Source organism: Equus quagga, chromosome 13, assembly GCF_021613505.1.
Source record: "Equus quagga isolate Etosha38 chromosome 13, UCLA_HA_Equagga_1.0, whole genome shotgun sequence".
In the NCBI taxonomy this organism is placed as follows: Eukaryota; Metazoa; Chordata; class Mammalia; order Perissodactyla; family Equidae; genus Equus; species Equus quagga.
In genome coordinates this window covers 20,665,426-20,692,554 of record NC_060279.1, presented here as the reverse complement: position 1 = coordinate 20,692,554, position 27,129 = coordinate 20,665,426, and the positions used below count along the sequence as shown (strand labels likewise).

Genomic DNA, 27,129 nt, shown 5'->3' with positions numbered 1-27,129 from the left:
TTAAATGATATCTCTTTTTTTTTTTTTTAAAGATTGGCACCTGAGCTAACAACTGTTGCCAATCCTTTTTTTTTTCTGCTTTTTTCCTCCCCAAATCCCCCCAGCACATAGTTGTGAATTTTTAGTTGTAGGTTTTTCTAGTTGTGTAAATGATACATTTTTTGGTTTTTTTGAGGTAACATTGATTTATAACATTATATAAAGTTGAGGTGTACTTCATTATGTTTTGATTTCTTCGTAGGCTACATCATGTTCACCAACAAATTATCATCTGTCACCGTACACATGTACCCTATCATTCCTTTCTACCTTCTCCCGCCCCCCTTCCCTTTTGGCAACCACCAGTCTAACCTTTGTATCTATGTGTTTGTTTGTTGTTGTTGTTTTTATCTTCTACTTATGAGTGAAATCATATGATATTTTACTTTCCAACTTACTTCCCTTAACATAATGCCCTCAAGGTCTATCCACGTTGTCGTAATGGCAAAAACATCATTTCATCTTTTTTATGACTGAGTAGTATTACATTGTGTATATACATCACATCATCTTTATCCATTTATCCATTGATGGGCACTTAAGGTTATTTCCAAGTCTTAACTATTATGAATAATGCTGCAATGAAGATAGGGGTGCAAATATCTTTACACATTCATGTTTTTGTGTTCTTCGGATAAATACCCAGCATGGAATATCTGGATCATATGGTGGTTCTAGTCTTAATTTTTTTGAGAAATCTCCATACTGTTTTCCTCAGGGGCTGCAGTTTACATTCCTACTAGCAGTCTATAAGATTTTCCTTTCCTCTACATCCTCTCCAACACTTGTTATTTCTTGTCTTGTTAATTATAGCCATTCTGATGGGCATGAGGTGATGTCTCATTGTAGTTTTGATTTGTATTTCCCTAATAATTAGTGATGTTGAACATGTTTTCATGTACCTGTCGGCCATCTGTATATCTTCTTTGGAAAAATGTTCAGATCCTTTGCCCATTTTTTATTTGGGGTTTTTGTTGTTGTTGTTGAGCTGTATCAGTTCTTTATATATTTTGGATATTAACCCTTTATGAGATATATGATTTGCAAATATAATCTATCACTTGGTGGGTTGTCTTTTCCTTTTGTTTATGGTTTCCTTTGCTGTGCAGAAGCTTTTTAATTTAACATAGTCCCATTTGTTTATTTTTTGCTTTGTTTCTCTTGCCTGGTGAGACATGATATTGAGAAAGATACCAAGACTGATGTTGCAGAGTGTACTGCCCATGTTTTCTTGTAGAAGTTTTATGGTTTCAGGTCTTATATTCAAGTCTTTGATCCATTTTGAGTTAATTTTTGTGTATGGTGTAAGATAATGGTCTACTTTCATTCTTTTGCATGTTCCTGTCCAGTTTTCCCCACACTATTTATTGAAGAGACTTTCCATTCTCCATCATGTATTCTTGACTCCCTAGTCGAAAATTAGTTGCCCATAGATGTATGGGCTTATTTCTAGGCTCTTGATTCTGTTCACCAATCTGTGTGTCTATTTTTGTGCCAGTACCATGCTGTTTTGATTATTATAGCTTTGTAGTATACTTTGAATTCAGGAAATGTGATACCTACAGCTTTGTTCTTTTTTCTCAGGATTCTTTTGGCTGTTCAGGGCCTTTTGTTGTTCCATATACATTTTAGGATTATTTGTTCTATTTCTGAGAAAAACGTCATTGGGAATTTGATAGGGATTGCATTGAATCTATAGATTCCCTTAGGAAGTACGGACATTTTAACTATGTTTATTCTTCCAATTCATGAGCATGGGACATCTTTCCATTTCTTCGTGTCTTTGATTTCTTTCAACAATGTTTTAGTTTTCAATGTACAGGTCTTTCACTTCTTTGGTTAAATTTATTCCTAAGTATTTTATTCTTTTTGTTGTGATTGTAAATGAGATTATATTCTTAATTTCTCTTTCTGCTATTTCATTGTTAGTATATTGAAATGCAACCAATTTTTACAGGTTGATTTTTTACGCTGCAACTTTATTGTATTCATTTATTATTTCTAATAGGTTTTTGGTAGATTCTTTAGGGTTTTCTATGTATAAAATCATGCCATTTGCAAATAGTGACAGTTTTACTTCTTCCCTTCCAATTTGGATCCCTTTTATTTCTTTTTCTTGACTGATTGCTCTGGTGAGGACTTCCAATGCCATGTTAAATAAGAGTGGCGAAAATGGGTATCCTTGTCTTCTTCCTCTTCTTAAAGGCATAGCTTTCGGTTTTTCACCACTGAATATGACGTTAGCTGTGGGTTTGTCATATATGGCCTTTATTATGTTGAGGTATTTTTCTTCTATACCCATTTTTATTCAGAGTTTTTATCATAAATGGATGGCGTATCTTATCAGATGCTTTCTCTGCATTTATTGAGATGATCATGCGATTTTTATTCTTCATTTTGTTAACGTGATGTATCACATTGATTGATTTGTGGATGTTGAACCATCCATGGAATAAATCCCACTTGATCACGGTGTATGATCTCTTTAATGTATTGTTATGTTCTATTTGCTGGTACTTTGTTGAGCATTTTTGCATTTATGTTCATCAGTGATATTGGTGTGTAATTTTCCTTTTTTGTGTTGCCCCTCTCTGGTTTTGGTATCAAGGTAATGTTGGCTTCATAGAACGAGTTAGGAAGCTTCCCCTCCTTTTCAATTTTTTGGAAGATTTTGAGAAGGATAAGTTTTAAGTCTTCTTTGAATGGTTTGGTAGAATCCACTGGGGAAGCCATCTGGTCCTGGACTTCTGTTTTTGGGGGAGGTTTTTGATTACTGTTTTGATTTCCTGACTGGTGATCAGTCTATTCAGACTCTCTATTTCTTCTTGATTCAGTTTGGGAATGTTGTATGAGTCTAAGAATTTATCAATTTCTTCTGGATTATCCAATTTGTTTACATATAGCTTTTCATAGTATTCTCATAATCCTTCATATTTCTGTGGTGTCCTAAAGGACGTCTTTTGATAAAAAGAAATGCCTAACTTTAATATAGTCCAATGTATCCATCTGTCTCCTTATGATTCATGCTTTTTATCTTTTATTTAAGAAAACTTTACCTATTCTAGTGTCATAAAATAGTTTGTATTGATTTCTTCAAAAATCTCATTTGCTTTACCTTTTACCTTTAGATCTAACATTCAATTAGAATTAATTTCTGTATATGGTGTGAGGTAGCTGTTAAATTTTTTCTCATATGTATAGACTCAACAGACTCAGCATCCTTATTGGAAATACTGCTTTTAACCCTTGCGTTACAATATAAACTTTGCATTAATCAAATGGTCATATAAGTCAAGCCTGTTTCTGGACTTCCATTAGTCTATTGGTCCATTAGTCTATTCATTTAAGCTTGTACCAATACCACACTCTCCTAATTATCATAGTTTTATAATAAATCTTGATATCAGGTAGAACAAGTCCTATAACTTTGTTCAACTCCTTTAGGGTTATTTTGGCAGCTATTTTATTTCAGCATTTCAAAGATGTCATTCTATTATCTTATGACTTCTCTCTATTCTGTTGAGGAATTAATTCTCAGTCTTCTGATTTTTTGAATCTGTCTTTTCTTTTCTGGATGTTTTTAGGATTTTTTGTCTCTAGTTTCCAGTAGGTTTACTACACTATGTATAAGATTGATATTCTTTGTATTTATCCTTGGGTTCATAGCATACATATATATCTATAGATATAGATAGCCTGATATATTTTATCAGTTACAGAAAATTCTCAGCTGTTGTATCTTCAAATATTACTTCTGCTCCATTCTCTTTCTCTTCCCCAAAGCATTTTAATCATGGTGAATACCATTGCTTATGGTTTTATTCTATATTTTATTTCCTTTTTTGTTCTCTGTGTCTCAGTCTGGATATTTTCTACTGACCTATTCTGTTCACTAATGCCCTCCCTTCAACTGTGTCCAGACTATGGTAAACCTATCTACTGAGTTTTAAATTTCAGTTACTGTGTTTTCAGTTCTAAATTTTCCATTTGATTCTCTTCTATATATCTGGTTCCCTGGTAAAATTCTCCATCCTGCCATCTATCTTCTTGAACATATTAATCTCAGTTATTTTAAAGTCCATATGCAATACTTGTGGATCTACTCCTTTTTCTGGATCTTCTTCTTCGATACACCTGGCAATTCCTGACTGAATGCCAGAACTTTTCATGAAAAATTGTGGGAGAGCTGGATCTACCTCCATAGAGGATCTTATTTTCTGGCAGGCAGTGAGAATAGGATGGATCACCTCAAATTAATAAAAATTAAATTGATTTCGATCCTTGTAAGGTTCAATCTACGTCTTGTTCACACCCACTCGAAGCTTCTCACCTGAGAGCCTGGAGGGTGTACTAAGCCCCTTTTCCGTTGGCAGTTCTGATCTCCAATATTTTTTTTCCTCTTAGCACTACGAGACTGCCAATATCTGCTTTGTTTCTCAGGCGTTTTAGGCTTGCTTCTTGTCTGTTGCCCCGCACAGATTAAGGATTTGGCTAGTGCACATGGTGCAGGCACTGACTTTCAGGCTTCTCAATGCTTCCCTTCTCACACGGATTGTTCCCCTCAAATTCTAACAGACTTGGTTCCAAAATCCAGTTTTTATGTCGCAAGTCCTTTGAGATTGCCAAAGCTCTGGTGGATTCTCTGCCTCTTCTCTGCTTGGCTATTTCCCACATCCTTAACACCCCTCACACCTACCTGGATTCAGCAGTGGATTGAGAGGGGAGATGGCTTGAAGAATACGGGGCCTCCTTTTCTGACTTCTGTTCTCTCTGAGATCTTGGTCACTCAAATCTCAGCTGACTCAGCAGCTTTCCAATGCTTCAGACATTTTTAGAAATTAATTTAACCTGTGTTTTCTAAATTGCTCTTAGGAGAAATGAATGCTCTGCTATTAGCTACTTCAGCGTAGTCCAATGACCATTTAGTTATAACTTAACCAAACATATACTAATCTCTATTCTTTTTTATTCCCATTCTTTGTATAGCTGTTCAAATATTTTCTCCTCCTTATCTGAAGACACAACTCAGGCTCACACTTCACTGGGAAACCAAAAAGAGAAGATTAGATGTACTCTTTCATTTCCCTATACCTCACAACTTTAAAAATAGATTTAAAATTTAAAAATGTATTTATTCATACTTAAGTTCTTCCCTCATGTCTTAGAAGAAAAAGTATCCATATATTCTTTTCTCAATTCCATAGCATTCCACCTCCATTTATCCCCAATCCAAAATTGAATCTGAAATTATTTGCTTTGTTCTGGCTACTTCCTCTAAACCTATAAACATAAACAAATATTGATCATCCTAAAAAATAAACAAAACGTCATCAATTCTGCCAATTTCTCAAGATCTTTCCTCTGCTCCATCAAAGCTTTTGGAAAAATAAGTGTAGTCTATACTTACTGCTTCTTAATCCCATCATCCCATAACTTTCCAACCTACTGTTTTCTGCCTTCCTCTATTACCATAATCAGTCCAATCTCTCTAACGAAACTTTTTTGCAGCTTTATTAAGATATAATTGACTTACAATATTGTGTAAGTTTAAGGTGCACAATATAATTTGATACACTTGTATATTGCCAAATAATTACCACAGCAGGGTTAGTTAACACCTCCATCACCTCACATAATTACCATTTCTTTGTTGTGGTAAGAACACTTAAGATCTACTGTCTTAGCAACTTTCAAGTATGTAATACAGTACTGTTAACTATAGTCACCATGCTGTACATTACATCCTCAGTACTCATCCACCTTATAACTGGAAGTTTGTACCTTTTGACCAATATCTCCTCATCTTCCCCACTGACCTCTGCCCACCCCCAGCTCCTGGCAATCACCATGCCCCTATCATAACTTCAATGTAAAATTCAATGAGCTTTTTCTCAGTTTTCACTTTATTTGGCATATATGCAACACTCTGTGCAATTATCTCCTTCTTTTGTGCTCAAGATATCATTATGGCATTTTGTGATTCCCTACCTGCCTCTCTAAATGTTTTCTCATTGTACCTTTCCCTAACTTCTCTACCCTCAACTCACCACTAAATCATGGACTTTCTCTGCATATCTCTTAACGAATCTCTATTGGAATCCTTCAAAAGGAAGTGAGCCCTTTAAAAAATTAATGCTCATGTAGCCAAAACCAGTTTGAAAGGAATTATCACCGTTATTTTATCTAGTTACTATAAGAACACTCAATATGCATCCCTCAGGTCACACAGCACACATCAACCCTGTAGCTTATTTAATCTCAGACCCCTGAGAGCCCATCATCTTCAGGTTTAAAGAGCAGCCATCATGCATTCCTTCATTTCCTCAAGCTTGCAAGGAGGAAGTGATACAAACGTGACAAAAATGAGATTCTTGATTACATTTTCATACGTAATCAACTGCTGAGTAACACATTTTGAAAGGGTTGCATTTTTTTAACCATTCTGAATCAATTCTGGATTTCCTTTAACCCTCCCTTGGCTCTGGCTTACATGTAAATATCATCGTCTCCCTAATCTACATCTGTGAGACCCACCTCTACTCTGAGGTCTTCAAATTGCTCTTGAATACCTTGAAATACCTCAGACACCTGGCAAATACCTCAACCTCAATATGTAAAAAAAAAAAGCAAATTTATTTTCTTTCCATCTTTCTTTCCCTAAATGCAAGACAAAAGAGAAACAAAGCCAAACAGACCAAATAACTAAAAGTAAAAACATGTCCTTTTTCCTGACTTCCCTATTTTATTTAATGGCGCTATCATTTCTAGCTGTCAGAGGTAGAAACGTGAAAGTTGTTCTCTTTTCCTCACAGCTCCTATATCCAATCTGCCTCCAAGTTTCACTTGTTTCACCAGATGTGCCTCTCACATCTGGCTCCTCAGTTCCTCTCAAAATATCACTGCCCCAGTTCAACTAAGTGTCACCTCTCACCAGGACTATTAACATGACCTCACAGCTGCTTGTTTCCCCACATTTAAGCCACTCTCCATAATACCACAATTGTCTTTGTGAAATACACTTTTGACCTTCACTGCCTATGAAGGCAGGCCTAAACTTGGTGAGAAAGGCCTACAAGCGTCCTCATCATAGGACCCCAGGTTTCCTTCCAGTCAGTGACCCTCCTCCTTAACACACCGGAACATCACTCTCACAAGTCAACATTTAGGCCATGAAGCATCTCCGGAATCCACACATTTCAAATGTTCCACACAGTCATATTGACGCCAGAAGCATTTGTTCTGTCTAAGAGAACATTCCTTCTCTTTCACTTGTGCCTATCACTATGTTTTCTTTTGACATTTTAGCTGATAACTAAACATTATTCAAGTCGTTGTCCTTGTCCTAAGACTATCCAAGATAAGGGTCAAAAGACTGTACACTTAAAGGAGGAGTGGAATGAGATGTTCTCTCGAGGCTTCCGTTATCTAGTTCATACATCCCTAGTCAACTACTTGTTCTGTTTTCCTAACCAATAAAATTGGCCACTGCAACCCATGCTCCCTAAGGCCTCATCTGTATACATCTTCATGAAATAAAAATAATTCCACATAAAGCTTCAACTTGCTAACTTAGGTATTATTTTTCCCATCACATAGGTGAGGAAACTGAGACTCAGAGGCATTTAGTAAGTTGAGCAAGGTCACCTAGAGACAGGATTTTAACCTCGTCTCTGAAGCCAAATTCCCTGCTCTTTCAAATATACCAAGACTAATAACTCTTACCTGCTTTTGTCTCTATTAAAATGTAAACTCCATGATGGCAGAAACCACATCCTTCCTTTTGCTACTGTGTCCAAGAGTCTAGCACAAAGACTGAAACATTGTAGAAAAATAATAAACATTACTGAAGGAGTGGATGATGGAGTGGCTCTGAGCAGTTCTGCAGAAGAGGTGACCTTTATCATAGACAAAACAATCTCGCCTGTCTAACTTCTTTTTACTCTTGGGTAATATGTCTCAACCTTTCTGGTGCTTCGTCCCACCCCATTAATTTGCATTTTAATATGTCAACGTCAGTCCTTTCTTCCAAGTGTATTTGTATTTAACTTTTATTTTCAAGTACTAAATGCAAAAATGAATAAGTAAATCTTTGAATCCAAGCTTGTGTCCCTTAATAACTCCAAAGAAAAGGGTAGAGTGCCAAGGGACTTGTTTTCAGGTAGCAGCCCCCGCTCCCTCCAGAATGAGCTCAAAATTGGAATTTTTATGGCTATGGATGCTGGCGAGGCAGAAGGTTTCGGAAGTGAGTGAAGGATTCAGCGTGGTTTAGCAAAACAAAACTTTGGCCGTGATTCTGTATACATTGGAGCGAGAAGAGCAAAGCCCTTACAACAAAGGCAGCATTTTCTAGGAACTCAAATAATCATGGAATAGCTTTTCCTCATTTGAAATTACAAAGCAGTTTTATTAAGACTATTTTGGAATCCCTTTGTCGGGAGAGTCTCCAGTTTGCACTCCCTGTACTGTTCATTTTCCTTTTTCTCACAGCCTCAGATCTATAATAGCGCATCTCAGGTCACGTGTTTCCTTTTGTAAAGGGACATGAAACTATCAGAGTGTACCATCGGCCAAACGGACGTCAGGAAGAAAGACCAACAGCACCTACTCACAATTGACTTAGTACGTTAATAAAGCGGGCCGCCATCCAGCATATAGTAAAAATGACATAAAAAATGTTGATATTCATGAGAAAACATCCATTCATGAAAAAACATCCATTCTACATATTAAAACTCCACTTAAGTTATGAAACCCACCTCAATCTCCATTCAGGCTGTAAAGCCTTCTCAGAAACTTGCTGCCAACACTTTGCAAAATCAGTAACATGGCATAATCCAAATACACAGTTTCGGAGTTATTTAGACCCATTTCATCTTCCCAGCTAGATCTTAAATAGCTCAAAGGCAAAGCTGCTGCACAATAGACTTTGGAGTGAGACAGGTTTGAGTTCCAGCCCCCAAACAAAACAGCTATGTGATTTTGGACTGTTTACTTAATGTCTTTAAATAAATTTTTACACACGTAAAAGTAAAATAAAAACTGCACGTATCTCATAGTGTTACTGAAACGAATAAATGTAGTATAATGTAAAGTCTTAAGAACTCTGTTTAGCATTTTTGTTTATTTATTTAACAAACACTTGGTCTGTGTACACTACGCATCAAGCACATTTCTAAGCATTTCATAACCTCATTTAATCCTCACAAAAGACCTGTAAGGAAGGTAGAATTATTATTCCCATTAAACAGCTGAGGAAATTGAGACCTACGAAAGTTAAGTAACTTGCTCAAAGTCACTTGGTTAATAAATAGTGGAAGTGAGATTTGAACCCAAGCAAGGCAGTTCCAGAGCCTTGCTCTAACCACTAAGCCATGCTGCCTCTTCAGTATGAAATAGGCACTCAGTAAACTGATCTACCATAAGTATTATGTTTGTTTCTTTTGTGCTTGTTCAAGGCACTGAATGAGCACTAAGTACACAACAGATGCTTGTCATTTATTGATGAGGACGTTAATAAGGGAGACTTGCCAGAATAAGCACTGGGTTATATTTCTTTAACATTTCTTTAAAGCTAAAATTTCAAAACTGTTATTTTATTTTGCATCTGGAGATTTGGATTACCCAGGTACATCAACTTAAAATAATTTTGTCTACAATTTTATCTAAAGTATTTCATTCAAAATATATTGATACTTCGAGTGAGGAGTGAGAACAGAAAAGCGCTTCTAAGGAGTCAGTAAAATTTACAAAAACCCTCAGACTGCACCTCAGCTAAGTATAACTAGTCATTTCTATGTCACTTAATTTTCATTTTTAAAAAAAATTTTAAAATACTAAAATATACTAAAATAACATATATGATAAAGGTTTTCACATAAATGCTTAAACTTTTAAAGTGGCAGAGGTAGTCTGTTTAATGTAAAAACTGCAAGAGCATACTTTTCTTTGGAAACTTAAGAAACATTTAACCTGTTTTTTAATTTAATTCTGTTAGATATTAATCACCTCTTTTCAATATAGAAGTGGTATATGAGTTTTGGCAAAGAGAATTTACTTAGCATCTGAAAAGAAGGCTGAATATCACCCAGTTCTAAAAAATTTTTTAAAATTAAGGTTTTTCCTTCACTTGATAGAACCTTAGCATGTTAAGGTATATATGTAAAAAATATAAAAGGCATTTTAAGAAGAAGAAGCTCCAGTATAATACATGTATAATAAAGAATTAAATGAGTAGGATCCATCACTGAGAGGTCTTGAAATGAAAAAGAGAACCTATGTATTGTGTCCCTATTAGTAATGGTAATGTGCTCTTCATTTGGATAGGAACCTGCTTTTATTGTCTCACAAAAGCATTGCTGCCAAATATACTACTGGAATACAGCTCTGTTGACTTATTAAATAAATGTGATGAAAATCCACACAAGAATCAACTGATATTATCAGAATATTATAGGACCATATTACTCATGTATTCATCAGATATAAAACACACAAATATATACATATAAACCAAAAAGAAAGATCTAACGAAATCTAAATAGAGAGGAAAAGGGCTAGCTGTACTCATAAAATCATTTGACAACTTAATAAACCACATGACGTTCTAAATTAACGAGGAACAGTGGTGCCTTCCTAGCACATTTTATTTTTCTAGTACATAGAAAATACATGATAAGAGATGAGAGACAGAGATGTGTCTGGAACACTTTACTCATCTTGAAATTATCTTACAAGAAAAGCTATTGAGAAATTATTCCATTATACTTAGAATTTTAAAAATCTTAGGTAGATACTCAAAAACATCCCAAAAATATTAATAAGCCAAAACTCATGTTCAATTATAACTTAAAGGCTGATGCTAGGGAAATGCGTGATTCAGAAAAGATATACTTAAGGGTAGCAAGTGGCTATAAGCAAACAGCAGTGCCATTTATAAAAAAAATATTTGAAACTCCATAACTAATGCAAGAAAAGATTAATTAGACTAATCCAAAGGTGTTATAAAGTTCCTGTACATTGAAACCCAGGAAAATTCTAAATAGCTATGGATTGAAATAGCAGAGGTATTTATAATCTACAAAAAGTAGAATATAAAGTTATTTTAAAAGTCTCTCTCTAGTGAGGTAAAAAAGGAAGCAACATCCAAGAAGCAAGGTATAATTACACATATTTACGTATTCTATTCATTCATCCAAAACTCTCTGAGATCTTACTACTCTGTCAGACTCAAGGCTAAGCAACTACTTTCTACAAAGTCTTACAAGTACATGATTAGAGTCCCATGTGACAGTGTCAAACGGAAGTGTGGACAGCTGTCAGGGAAGCACAGAAGTGAACTGTGACCAAGAGTACCAGATAAGACAACGGAAGTGCCACTCTACCATTTATTTCTCTCAAGTTGAAAAAAGAAACATCCAATAATTTGCTCAACACAGAAACTCAGGATGGAAATTTCTGGCCTCCAAGCTGAAAAACTGAAAATTATCCCAGTGCACAGACTACTCAAAAAGAATATTCCTTGGCTCATATAAAGATTATATTTAATAATAAATGTCTTCTTATATTGATATCTGAAATAATTTTAACAATAATAGCTAATGCTTATTGAGCACTCACTATGCATCACACATATAAGCGCTTCACATATGTCAACCCAATAAATTCTCACAAAATCTCTGAGATGAGAAAAAGAAGCCAGAAAGAGGAAACTTGCCCAAGGATACAGGACTAGTGATCAGCGCTTTCCCTCTGGAGACCATGCTCTTTCCCAATCTGTTCTCCCCCGTCTCTGGAGATCCTAATCACTGTTGAATTCAAGAATGGCTACTAGAGAGGATACTATATTTTCACAGTAATTTCTACATTGCTCTTGCTGCTGACAGAGATTCTCAAAAGATTAAATAGACGATGTTTCTCTACATAAGACCCAACACTCTGCCTCTCACCCCGACATTTACATATAGGAAGGCTGAGTTCTAAGATCCTTTCCTAGAGAATTATTAACATCTTGTGATGAGAGTCACGTCCTTTAAATAGGTTTAATCCTCTGAGCAGTCCTATAAATGAGGGGATTGAGGCTGCTGCTTTGGAGCAACAAGACTGGAGGAAAGAGGGCTACCTTTCCTAAAACTTACATAGGTTTGGATTTTCCTAAGTTTCTATAAGTGTTGGGAAGCCATGCTCCTTGTGCACTGTGCATGGTATAGTGACTACAAGATGGCCATGGAGTCTGGACTCTAAGTACAGCAGTAAGGTCTCTCTGGTGTGGCATGTGATTGCTGGGAAGACCACTCGGAGAGGCATTTGAGTGCCTGCAAAAAGTGGAAGGCTAGGATCCATGAGAACAACATTTAGCAGAAGGTTCGATGCCAATGACGGCAACCATGGAGGCTTACGGCAGCCCCTACTCCTAATTTACAGGCAACGCTAAGTGTCTAAGTACCATGGGATCTTGCAGAGGAGGAGATCACCCACACACACCTATCTATTTTAGTGAGTGGGGGCTCAGAGTCAAAATTAATGCAATTTAGAAAAATCACCGTAAGGGGAGATTTCATGGACCTGGGTAATGTGGAGAATATCCATTTCACTACACTGTGATGTGTTAACTCTTACAGTAATTATAGGACTGCAAAGACACAAAAAGCAACACAGGGTGACTCAAAAAGAATTGAATATTTGCAAATATTTAGTACTTGACAGCTAGTTTACATATGAATATGTAGTAAAAATCCATTTGTAAAGGAACTTTCATGTTATTTCAAATAATCTTACAGATGCTCCATCTGCATCCTTCATGTCACAAGTCCCACGTCATCCTATTACTGATCCATCCTAGACTGCCCATCTCCACTGAAGGTACAAGTGTTTCTTCTTTCCTCAAGACCACAGGGTGGTACAAACCCAATGTTCTTCATGAATCCCCTAGAAGTCAGATGGTCCAGAACATTTTAAGCCTTCCATTCTGTTTGAATCACCTCATTTTTGTACATAACTTATGTTCTCTGATAATATATGAAAGATAACAACTTAAACTTCTTTTTTGGAGAACAGCCATGTTTTCAATAATAATAAGCATTTATTTAAACTTCATGCTGTCTACATGCTTACATTACAACCCAGGTATGCCACATCTCAACCAAAGCTCTTTGCAGAGGAGAGGAAAATAATATTTCACAATGTTGCAGTGGTGAAAAGCAGAGTACCTCAAGTTACCCTGCCTGGGTTCTTGGATATGTCCCAAATATCACAAAAACACAAATTGTAAGTTGAGGGAGTGTTAAACCATACTAAAATATCTATGGAGGGTATCTTTATGAACATGAGGGAAAGAGGATATTTGGGAATGTGTGTGCATATACAGTACATTCCAAACATTTGAGCATTTAACTTTAAGTATGCACTGTGACCTTTGAGACCATGAAGACATATGCCCTACATTTGTCATTGCTTGCAATCCGGTATGATCATGATTACCATATAAAAAGAATTTCAGAATGTAATTGTGGTACAGCTTTAAGGCATTTGTGTTTATTTCTATCATTCTTCTCAACGATAATATATTGAGTCATGTAATTAATCCTTTATAAGGATTTAAAAAATAAAAAATATTAAGGTGTTCATGGTTATTTCATTAAAGAAAAGTTAAATCAGCAAAACATGAAAACCTTAGAACTTTTCTTCCATTTCAGAATATTTAAAGTCTTCTCTGCACAAAAGCTCAGCGGACTCAGGGTAAGCACACATAAAATAGAGGAAATTGCCTGGACCCTCCCTCCCAAAATGGGGTCCATGGCTCAGCAATGGCTGCATTACTTGTATGTTAGAAATGCAGAATCTCCTCCCCAGACCTACTCAAATAGAATCTGCGTTTTGAACAAGATCCTCCGATGATTCGGTTGGACAATAAAGTTTGAGAAGCACTGTTTGATGAGATTAGCTCAGCCTCACACCTTCAAATGGCACAGCCATTTAAAAATTAAGAACTGGATCTAAATCTTGCTATGAGTTTATCTGCAATAAAACATCGTTTACCCACAGACACAGACATCACAAAAAATAAAAGCTTGACATTATTAAGAAAACCCTAAAAGAGTACCTTAAGATATTAAGCAATACGATCTTCTAAAAATTGGTTTGAATGCAATGAGTTTATAATTCTCCCAAGTATATTTATTTTTTCTTAAAGCTTAAATGTTGGCATTAAGCTCTGTTTTCTCCTGAATACGTAAGGAAGTAGAGCCATCTGCAATCCTACAACCATCCATAGAAGCTCTAATGTTTATGATGCTAATTCTGTAAAGAGAAAGAGTTCAGAGGCCAATGAGACCAGACAAGAATTCTCAGTACATGTACATAATTAGGATATTAAAAATATCTAACATTAGTACAGTATTTATCATTCAAAAACACTATGGTACTCATTATCTGACTTCATCCTGGGGAACGAAACATGACTCTGTCTAGTTCTGAATTCTGTGACTAGCCTCCATTATCACACATGATCTATGTTTCCCCAACACTTTTCGAAAGGAGCAGAAATTCAGTGAGGTAGCTACCACATTTGTGCCAGCTATTTCATTTGGTTATAAAATGAGGTTTGTGGTCAGGGATGTGTGTTTCGTTTCATATATGCACAAAGAAAATTATATTACCATCTGAAATTTTAGTCACTTGTGGTCGTTCTGCAAATATATATCTTCTGTTCGCAGAGGAAAGGAACAGGACAGAAGATAGAGTTTAATAAACATCCACCCAACACTTAGCACCTGGCATGATGTTGACATGCTCTTGGTTACATGTTATACTTTCTACAACTTCTTGTAGCTTTAAAAGTGAGAATTATGTTCATATTGCCAAGTTAATGCAAATTGCTTAGTTTAAAAATAAGACAATGGTGAGTCAAGTGCAAATGTGAACTTTAAACTACCTCTTCACATGATGTGAGCATAAGAATGCAGGGGAGAGTTGGCACTGGGGATAAATGATACGTTCAAGCACACTGAGATTAGCAGCTATATGTCTGCGAAGAAGCTGTCCCGCTCTTGGCTTGCCCAGTGCTCTTAGATGAAAACAAGGAAATGAGTGAGATGTTATGATTAAAACATCAGCTCTGACCCCTCAAAAGATACTTCCTGGGGTGCTGCTGATTTTATTATGATATTTTAGCAATGCAGTATGGCATTTCTAAATGAAGCTAGTTAGAAAAGGATCATTTTTCACGGGACAAAGTAAAAAATAGCTATAATCTTAGTATTATCTCAAAAAAAAAAAAAAGAGCAGATTTAGGTATTTTACCAGGAATCAACTGTTCGATTTGCATGACATCCTTGAGAAAGCTCCCACATGCACAGGCAAAGCTGAAAAACCCAAGAGTGATCTGTCATTCTTCTTTCCCAACATGTAAAACTTTATGGAAATTTGCCTTTTTAAATAAATGCAGACACTATCAACAACGGGAGAGGGTGTAGGCTTCTGTTATCCTGGTCTTCACAGATCTTAGGACATTTTTTATAGTTCTATCGTTGTCTATCCTTAAAAAACTTCTAAATACAAACATCCCAAAGTCAGCTTACTTGGTAATTTGTATAGATCAAGCTCACCAAGCAACATCATCAAAACCCCTCTTAGAAAAGTGACAGCTAGTGCCTATACTCTTTTTCACTAGACCCTCCTACAACTTCTCAAACATAAGGTGGGACCAGCCTGGTGGCTTAGTGGTTAAGTTCACGCGCTCTGCTTCAGCAGCCTGAGGTTCGCGAGCTCCCATCCTGGGCACTGTGGCAGCATCCCACATACAAAACAGAGGAAGATTGGCACAGATGTTAGCTCAATGATAATCTTCCTTAAGCAAAAAGAGGAGAATTGGCAACGGATGTTAGTTCAGAGCCAATCTTTCTCAGCAAATAAAAGAGATGTTTGGTACTGTATGTTGCCCTTTCACATTTTCATACCAATCTTAAGAATGAATTCATTTCCCTAAGACTCTCTCTTGCTCTTTCTTCTTATCTCTTCCTGATTTCCTGAAAACTCATTAAGGTGATATAAAGGCTTGGCAACAATTCCCTCCCCCCTAAAATAATTGTGCGATAACTCAAACAAAATAAAATCAAATTACAAACATTGAGTAAAAATTTTAACAGAATGTCATAAGACTGTCCTTTCTCCTATAGTGATTAACCTCCAGTGGCTATTCCTTCCATGGGTCCTTCACTTTAAAATGGAAGCTTCTAGAAATCAAGGGTGTAACTTGTATTGTGTACACTATGGGGACCCAAAACGTACCTGTTCCCTGTTTCATGAGATGAATTAATATCTTATGTTCATTTTTAAATATTATTATCAAGGTCAACTCAAATAGGTTTAACATGACACTTGTAGCATCACTCTCTTCCCTGTCCTAATTATAATAAATAACCACAGCCAAAGTGCCTGGGGCCTGTGGGGAAAGTAGCTAAGAAATCAGATCCACACCAGTTGAAGGACACTCACAGAGTAAGAGTTTGAACTGCTGTTGGACTCATTTTAAGCACAATAACACTCATTTTCTCCACACAACAGCCTCATACAAAAGGGTTGTTGCTGATTTGTATAAGAGATAACTCTATTTTTAAAAGTCAAATTAGGTCAGTAACTTGCATGCCTGGCAGGTTACTGACATAGCCTTTAGTTGAATTTAGAATGGCTTTTCCAACTAACAGTACGACCTCTTGAGTTGTCAGGTTTGTGCCTTTTCTCAAGGTCCCGGGGGATACCAGTTTTTAAATATACAGCTTCTGACGTGGCTTCTCTTTCACAGAGACTTTCTTCCAGTGAACTCTCATTTACATGACAAAAATGCAAAGAATTATAAAAAGTGAAATAAGAATAACTTAAGAAAAACATTGGCAAAGGAGTGATTCAATGGTTTAGACTGAAGTAGAAGATAAAATTTAGAATGTAAACCCCTAATCCAGACTAGAATTGAAGAAGTTGTCCTTGTTCCTCTCACCTCTCATGAAAACCACTGCTCATCCCAAACTCTTGCCATTAGATTCTGCCTCCTGTTCCTCTCCTTACTTCTGACTTTTACCAACTTCCTGGACACTTTTCTTCATTCACTGAAGTCTTGAGCACAGAACTCACATTCTTCTTTTTGCAGTATTTAAATTCTCTCTGTTGGCCCATTTTCATCACAATTTCAACAAGCTCAAGTCCCTCCTAGTCTTAAAAAGTATATCCCACATTCACCTCCAATATATTTAATTTACTATGGCCAGAACATTTTTCAAAATGAAGACCCAATCATGTGATTTGTGACTCAAATGCCATCAAATTGGTCCCACTGCATTTCTGATACTCGGTCTTAGTCTTTGTCATCTTAGTGCTAATCTTTCTTCACTGTCGCTGTCTATTCTCTAACAACACTGGACCTGTTCCAATTCCTCACAAGCACTCTGCTCTCCTCTTGCTTTTGAACATGCTGTTTTCTCTGTCTGACACTTCTCCCTGCTCTCATCACCAAGATTCTCTTTCTTCCAGGACCAGTCTCAATGCCATTTCAGTGGGGAAGCCTTCCCTGTTTCCCAGACTGATAAACTTCAATCTCCATTCTTTCTCCAAAACCTGTTCTGAGGGGTAAATTGCTCATTTGCATATTTTAGCAATAATGTAAAACTTTACCAAATTTATCATAATACCTATCCATCTTTCTTTGTATTCCCACTGCCATGACTCCCAGCCATTTGGGTGGTAAGATTAATCAGGAAAACTGCTTTGTAAAGCATATTGAAGGACACTGCCGACAAGTCAATTCAACATTATCCTTAGACTGTGATTCACGTCGTTCAAGCTGTCCTACACCAACTTCTATCACTATTTCCACAGATAATAAACACACTCAAAGGCGTAAGAACTAAAGAAACTGCATTTTAAAAAATTCTATAGACACAGTACCTCACAGCGGCAGCTTGTTGGAAGTCTTGACTCAGAACTCTTTCCAAAATAGAATTAAATATAAGTTTTTTGAACTCCAAAGATCTGTATGCCACAAGACAGTCATTTTGTCTGACTCCAAGTTCTCTCAATTAAAGTCAAGGTAAAATACTATTCTGACAGATAAAGGAACATCAGAGAACTGTTCAAAATGTTATCATTCAAAGATCCAGACAGACATAACCACATCTGAAGAAGGGACAGCCCCTGGCTTGTCAAGGAACTCAAGCAACTGAAGAGTAAACCATAATTATGCATTTTCAACAGAAAAGCAAATAAGGACACTTACGCATGTCACCGAAGGCCCCCTTTGTCACTTTGGTGGCACGTAACACCACTACCGTGAACTTGTGGGAATACTGGTGCTCCACCTGGAAATAAAATCATAGTAAATTAAAAATAAGCTTTCAATATAGAATCCAAGTAAATTGTTCTCAGTGTTTTCTTGAGACTAATTAAAAATATTCTAGTTGAAAGGAAGTAATATGCATACCAGAAACATTCTTTGATCCTAAGGCTGTTGCTTTTTTGATCTTCTCCTCTCTCCTACCACAGAATTATTGAGACGTTTCGATCATGCTTTAAAATGTCACTACCGCTTGACTATTAGGACTTCTTTGCTGTCAGGTTTACCAAGCACTTGAGAAAAAATGTAAATCGGGAGTGCCAGCTTTCTAGGAGCACAATCAGGCTTTGTACCGGATGAGGAGGAAGCCCTGGCTTAGAAAGGTGAAGTCAGAGCAAGACGTTCGCATTATTTAAGTTTGTTTGTTTTTCTTGTTACTATTCAATGAAAAGTCTTTTTTGGCATGACATTTCCAGAGCAGTTTTCAAAATCCTTTGGACCCAAGGCAATAACCAGTAAACGACTTATACTAATTTTAATTCATTTGTTATAAACCATATGCAACAATGTTAAAAGTTTCTATTAGCCTAATAGCTTACATGCACACAATAATCATTAACAGGTAAAAGACTTTATTAAACGCTTCACCTAACTGGAAATTAGTTATCAAACAACTCTGCCCACCAAAACAGAATGGAGAAGCAGGAACTCACATAATTCTCTGAGCAACTGAAAAAAAACTACAGTCTTTATTTAAAACCCAAGCATATTTGTTTCATCTTAGGAAGCGCCCATATTTATAAGCTACCCCTACCTATCTTAACTTTAATACGCTTGCTTAACTGGTTAAAAAGTCCATAATTGATTAAAAAGAATCTAAGATACTGACAATACTGAAAAGTAAAGACAATTTAAAAACAAGGAGGCAGAAAAACACGGTAAAAACATAGACTCATAAGGACCAGCAGTAGTGGGATATAGGATCAAAAGTTACACAGCATTCAACAGTTTCCGAAGATATCACCCTATCAATTTATGTTCAGATTTATAACACGGTGTCAAGAAGAGGTGAAGTCATGAATCATGAGCATACCTTGTTTAAAAAGGCAGAGAAGCATCTAAAATCTTTCAAGATGACTCTTATTCAAGCTTATAGTCAAAGAGAAATATCTTCTATATTCAGAAGAGCTCTGAATAGCCAAAGTTTTATTCTACGTTAAGGAAATTGTCAATCATGAAGAAAACATAAATGCTTTAAAAAAAAACGTGTTGCCTTATACTACAAATGAAAGTCACGTGCACTCCCTCCACCAAAAAGGAAAAAAAGACAGAGAGAATCTACTTTCATAGATGGAGATTTCAACAGTCCTTTATCAGAAATGGGAGACTCAGCAGGCAGAAAATCAGTAAGGACATAGTTGAACTCAACAGCACCATCAATCAACTAGATATAAGTGACCTCTATAGACTACTTCATCCAACAACAGCAGGATACATATTCTTCTTAAGCTCACATGGAATAATCATACAGTGTCTACTCTCAGACCACAGAGGAATTAAACTGAAAATCAGCAATCAAATGATAGCTGGAAAATCATAAAGTACTTTGAGATTAAACCACACACTTCTAAATAATGCATATGCCAAAGAAGAAGTCTCAGGAAAAATTTTAAAATATTTGGAACCAAATGAAAAAGAAACTACAACTTATCAAAATTTTTGGGATGTAGTGAAAGTGGTGCTTCGAGGAAAATTTATAGCATTGAATAATACATATATGAGGTATATGAAAAGAAGAAAAAAGAAAATCAATAATCTAAATATCTACTTTAGTAAATGAGAAAAAGAAAAGCAAATTAAATCCAAAGTAAGCAGAAGAAAAACAGTAAAAATTGGAGCATGAATGAATAAAATTTAACATGGAAAATCAATAGAGAAAATCAGTGAAACCAAAAGTTGGATCTTTGAAAAGCCCAATAAAATCAATAAGCCTCTAGCCAGGCTAAATAAGAAAAATAGAGAGAGAACACAAATTACAAATATCATAAGTGAATGAGGGAAGTTTGCAGACCCTACGGACATTAAAAGGATAATAAAGGAGTACTATGAACAAATAAGCCCACAACTTGATAACTCAGATGAAATGGACCAATTCCTTGAAAGACACAATCTGCCAAAACTCACACAAGTAGAAATAGACAATTTGAATAGGCCCACATCATAAAAAAAAAATTGAATCACTACTTAACTTTCCAGGGGCTGGCCCTGTGGCTGAGTGGTTAAGTTTGCATGCTCTGCTTCAGCAGCCCAGGGGTTCACCAGTTCGGATGCACAGTGCAGACATGGCACCACTCATCAGGTCACGCTGAGGCGGTATCTCACATGCCACAACTAGAAGGACCCGCAACTAAAATATATAGCTATGTACTTGGGGCATTTGGGGAGAAAAAGCAGAAAAAAAAAAGATTGGCAACAGTTGTTAGCTCAGGTGCCAATCTTTAAAAAAAAAACTGAACCTTCCAAAACAGAAAACATTAGGCCCAGATGGATTCACTGGTGAATTCCACCAAACGCTTAAGTAAGAAATTACACCAATACTCTCCAGTCTCTTCCAGAAGATAGAAGCAGAGGAAATAGTTCCTATCTCATTCTGTGAAGCCAGCATTAGCCTAATAACAAAAACAAATAGAGGCATTACAAGAAAACTACAGACCAATATCTCTCATAAAGATAGATGTAAAAATTCTCAACAAATTATTAGCAAATAAAATCCAACAATGTATAAAAGAAATTAGAACCACAATCAAGTGGGATTTATCCCAGGTACGCAACGCTGGTTCCTCATTCAAAAATCAATTAATGTAATCCATCACAACAACAGGCTAAAGAATAAAAATCACAGGATCATATCAATAGATGCAGAAAAAATATTTGACAAATTTCAACACCTATTCATGATATAAACTCCTGGCAATCTAGGAATAGATAGGAACTTCCTCAACTTGATAAAGAATATCTATAAAAAGCCTACAGCTAATATGATACTTAATGATGTGAAAGTAGAAGCTTTCCCCAAAATATCAGGAACAAGACAAGTATGTCCCCTCTCATCACTTCTTTTCAACATTGTACTAGAAGTCCTAGATAATGCAATAAGACAAGAAGAGGAAATAAAAGACATACAGATTGTGAAGGAAGAAATAAAACTGTTTTTGTTCACAGATGAATGATTGTCTACGTAGAAAACCCAATAGAATTGGTTTTTTAAAACTTCTAGAATTAATAACTGATTATAACAAGGTTGTAGGATATAAGGTTAATATTAAAATGTCAATTTCCTACATACCAACAATGAACAAGTGGGATTTGAAATTAAAAACACAATGCCATTTACATTAGCACCCCTCTAAAAAAATGAAAAAAATGTACAAAGTCTATATGAGGAAAACTACAAAGCTCTGATGAATGAAAGCAATGAAGAACTAAATAAACAGATATTCCATGTCATGGATGGAAGACTGAATACTGCCAAGATATCAGTTCTTCCCAACTTGATCTATAGATTCAATGCAGCCCCAATCAAAATTCCAGCAAGTTTTTTTGTGGATATCAACAAACTGATTCTAAAGTTTATAGGGAAAGGCAAAAGACCCAGAACAACCAACAAAATATTGAAGGAGAACAAAATTGGGAAATTGCCAACATCCAACTTCAAGACTTACTATAAAGCTATAGTAATCAAAACAGTGTGGTATTGGTGAAAGAATAGACAAATAGATCAATGGAACAGGATAGAGAGCCCAGAAATAGACTGACACAAATATAGTCAACTGATCTTTGACAGAGGAGAAAAAGCAATACAATGGAGAAAAGATCGTTTTTCAACAGACAGTGCTGGAATAACTAGACATCCACATGCAAAAAACTCCCATTATTCTAGACAAATAATACCTGGGCCTGAAACAGAATAAGTAAATGCTGTTGAAGACCCAACTTAGGGATTAGCTTTCTCCACTAAGAGAACTCCTCGATAATAATTATTATACATAATAGCACACCCTCCCAAAATCATCTATGCTCTTTTTCCATATCCTAGAACTTCTAATACCACATAGGTTTTCAAATGCGTAATAACTTCCTTGTAACATAAAAATCATTAGCAATACTCTTATCTATTATTTAACACGATTTTTGAAATGGCTATAAATGTATTCATATGTCAAATATTTATTAATAACATGTTATTAGATGATATTGTTATTACAAGGATTCATTGAGTATGAACCACATTAGACATTCCACTAGATGCAAATTCTCATTTAATCTTCCCAACAACCATATAAAATAGGTGTTATTATTTATATTTATAGATGAGTAAAGTGAGATTCTGAGAGGCTAACTAATTTTCCAGTATCTCATAGATAGTAAAAATTAAACTTGAATTGGAATCCAGTCTTGCTATCCCAAATATCTTTACTCTTTCTATGTTTCTTTACTTACACAGAGAACAATAATATCAATACCAATACCTTTAATAGTAAAAAAAAAGTCTGTTTCCATTTATTAAAGAGGTATAGATAGTTACAATCTTGTCTGTCTGTCATATCTGTAGCTGATCTAAAGTCCCACTAGGACTGAGTTCTTTCCTCCAGCATTCAGCTCTCCATTTCAATCTGCTTGGATTTCCACCAGCCTCAGTTCTGTCTTCTTAACCACGATGAATGAAATACTTGCATACAGTTCACAGGAAATAAGGAGCAAATTGACAACTTTCTTGATATTTATAAGTTAATTTTGGAAACACCATAAATCTTCAAACCATGTGTAAATCATTTTCAAAATAGGAGTGTCAAAATCATGCCCACGTCTTTCTAAGAGCTGTAAAGATTAATAAGAGAGTATCTCTAAAGTAAGTACAAATTTTTGGAGAAAAGTACTCAGTTTCAATCAATGATTATCCAAATAGTCTTTTGATAATCCCTTGCCATGTCTCCTGAGGCCAATATCACATATAATTTCAAACTAGTATGGACTGGACTAGCTTCCGACTTGGATAAGAGACTTGTTTATGTCTCAGGGAGGGTGCCAAAGGAAATGATATTATTGAATCCACAGCCAGTGTTCCCTGGAGGAAACTAATGACTTAGCACAATGCTACTTAGTAGTTGGCAAAAAGAGATGCCATATTTCAACTGACATGTCAAATGTAAGCTCAATACTCTGACTTAGTCACCAAGATTAAGCCTTGCCTTCATCTTATATTACCTTACCTTGAGTGTCTTTTTTCATCCATAATCCTTTCCATACTGGAAATCCTGACCCTTTTTCTTTTCACAACTACAATTTCCCAATCATTATGAAAACAGCTACTGTATTAAATTCATTCTGGATAATTATATTGGGATCTGTAACTAAAATGATTGGGGGCTGGGAAAAAGAACCAATTTGTACAAAATCAATTTGATGATTGTCCTAATCTGTTGAAAGCTCTACTGTTACAAAGAACCAAAGAAACAATCATAAAACAAATCTGGTGAAAGAGAAGGTAGATTCTGCATGCAAATATTTTTTTCTCTGTTCAACTGCCATTGCCTAATTTTAACCCTAACTAAAATTAAAGACTGTTAGCATGATAAAGTCTACAAAATCCCGTTATCAAACCCAGAAACTGTGATCATCACAATCAGCAACAGGCAACTTCAAACAGATCTCAGAAATGTTTTAAAAAGAATTGCTGCATTGATATCATACAAGAGTCATGATACTTTTTTATAAGATGCTTATTTTCAGTTTCACTTCCTGGTGTGGAGTTTCATTCTAACGCATTTAAGCGGCACAGGCATTGTGTTCCTATTCTCCCACATTTTTTAAAGAGAGATCAGTTTTTACAATCTACAGTGCTATCTAAACCTGCTTTAAGAATTCTCAGCCCTCCCACCGGCCCGGCGGTGCGTGCGGGCAGTCGGCGAGGGGGCGGGACACGTCGGCGCTGCCACCACCGCGCCGCTTCCTGGGCTGCGTCCCCGCATCGGTCCCGCGGCGCCGCGCGGCCCAGCCCGGCTGAGTTAAGGACTGGGAGGTGTAAGTACACCTTTGCCCTCCTGGACAGGCTCATTAGAACACATGAAGTAGCGGGTGCACTTGGAAAGTTTTCCTCACACATTCTCAAAAGACATTTTGGGTGGCAGAGATACTTATTTGGTTTAGAATTACTAACTTAGGTGATATGTCGTGTTCATTCAAATCTAAGATGTCTTTTCATTGTTGATTTTCGGATGTGAACGTTAAATCTAGTAGATTCAACAGACTTGAAAATATAGATATATTTACAGGTGCCATTTTGGATACTTTATCCTTATTTTAAGGGACTTCTTAAAAACCTACTCTTTATCTTACTTGTTCTTTTTATTAAGTAGTAGGTGAAAGATTCACAACTAAAAGGCACAGACAAAAGTCAGAAGAGTATTTACAATAAAGTGCCTTATATTTTCTAGCTCCATTTTCTGCCTTGGTTTCCTCATCAGTAAAATGGCAATTTTAATATCACCAACTCCATGGGATTTCTCAAGGGTCCCCCGGTACAAACCCAGACTCCAAAACTAGCATCTCACACAGGGCAATACTGAATGTCAAGTTTGGGGATAACATCACCATCTGTGGAAATCTCTTAAGATGAGGCGATGACCTATCTTGTGGGGATTGTCTAAAGGCACTATTGATTCAGAGTAAAAGAAGGCGTTGGGGAAGTCCACTTGTGATCACTGCAGATTAGATAATCTGGGTTAACACTTCCCACTGAAAATAACTAAAACTGGGTAAAGTTCTACAAAATAAGTAAGAATTTTCCTAAAAGTAACTGTGATGTTTCATTTGTCAACTTGACCGGCCACCAGGTGCTCAGACTAAACGTTACTTCTGGGCGTGTCTGTGAGGGTGTTTCCAGATACGATTAGCTTTTGAATCAGTGGACTCAAGAAAGTAAATCGCCCTTCTCAGTGTGGGTGGACATCGTCCAATCTGTTGAAGGCCTGAATAGAACAAAAGGAGGAATTCGTCCCTTTTTTCCCGTCTCACTGCTTGAGCTGAGACATCTCATTTCATCTTCTGACCTTAGACTGATATTTACACCATTAGCTCCCGGGGTTCTTAAGACTCTGGACTTGGACTGAATTATACTCCTGTCTTTCCTGGGTCTCCAGTCTGCAGTCGGCAGACCGTTGGACTTCTCAGCCTTCATAACCGCATGAGGCAATTCTTCATAATAAATCTCCATACATAGATCAATCTATCTGCTATGGTCTGAATGCCTGTGTCCCCCCAAAATTCATGTGTTGCAGTCCTAACCCTCCAAAGATGACGGTATTAGGATCTGTGACCTTTGGGAGATGCAATCCCTCGTGAATGGATTATAAAAGAGAATCCAGAGATATTCCTTGCCCCTTCCACCTTGTGAGGATGCAGCGGCTATGAACCAGGAAGAGGGCCCTCACCAAATACAACCAGGCTAGTGCCTTGATCTTGGACTTTCCAGCCTCCAGAACTGTGAGCAATAAATTTCCGTTTCTTATAAGCTACCTAGTCTGTGGTATTTTGTTATAGCAGCCTGAATGAATTAAGACATTATCTATCACCTATCTATCTATCTGTCTATCTACCTATCTATCTATCTATCTATCCATCCATCCATCCATCCATCCATCTATCTATCTATCTATCTCCTTTTGATTCTGTTTCTCTGGAGAACCTTGACTAATATAGTAACAAAGAAGTAACAAGATAAGAAGGCTTTAACTACCAGGACAGAGATCAAGGATCAAGGAGAGCACAGAAATGCAGGGAGGTGAGCGCAGTTTTGCCAGGAGGCCATTTGCAGATCCAGAAAGGAGTAGGCTGAGAGACTGAGCAGCCCTGAGGGATTCTGAGCCTTCTAAGGATAAGGACCGGAGCAAACCACCCCGCATTTCAAGTTGAAAACTCCATGGACTGCACCATAGGAAGTCATAGCCCTTCCGTGTACTGCCAGCCCATTTTAGCATCATCCAGGCAGCCCAGAAAACAACTAACCTAAAACTGGGATTACATTTGTCCCAGACTGCTAGTTTTCCTAGGAGCCTGACAGAAGCAAATGAAATTCTCCCTGAAAAATTATTCCTACAGGTAATTTTTCATTACGATGTTAAGCAAAATCAAAGATAATTAGTAACCTGAGGAGGTATGACACCAAGACCACAAACCAGGGCAATGAATTAACAGGCCCCAAAACAGACTGACCCCTCCATAGAAACAGCCATATTGTACTTAGAATGTTCAAGGAAATGGAAGTCAGACTTATGTATGACTACATGGAACTGGAACTCTGAAAACATGGCTGAGAAGATTTAAAAAAGAACCAAGTAGAAATTCAAGAACTGAAAATAAACTGGGTGACCTTCTAGGGATTTCTGATCTATGTTCTGCAGCAAAGAAACAGAACCATGAACATTCCTTTAAATGCGTGCACATCGCCTCAGGTTAGAGGCTGTGGCGGGGAATGGCTGCTGGCAGGGATAGGTTAGAAGCTTATCACTAATTGTCTTCTTCCTCACTTTTCTAGAATTTGTTAGTGCTCACAAAAAATATATTTGCCATAAACTCATTATTAGTTTGTGCACAGTGCTGTGCTTTTGTAATAGTAGTTTTCTCACCTTTATATTTTTGGTTTCCTAGTAGCAGCATCTCACCTGAGATCCCCTGGACATTCCCATCTTATAAAGTTTCTAAAGAATGCTTTT

General features: G+C 36.6%; 1 protein-coding gene across 5 annotated transcripts in view; it reads right to left on the bottom strand.

Annotated features, from left to right (window-relative positions):
• The window catches only part of PLA2G4A (phospholipase A2 group IVA), a 148,737-nt gene that overhangs the window by 84,348 nt on the left and 37,260 nt on the right, over positions 1-27,129 (bottom strand). For all 5 annotated transcript variants that reach the window (XM_046682795.1, XM_046682797.1, XM_046682796.1 and 2 more), the window contains one exon: positions 18,302-18,383. In XM_046682795.1, coding sequence (XP_046538751.1) covers positions 18,302-18,383 — 82 coding nt within the window. The remainder of the gene's footprint in view (positions 1-18,301; positions 18,384-27,129) is intronic.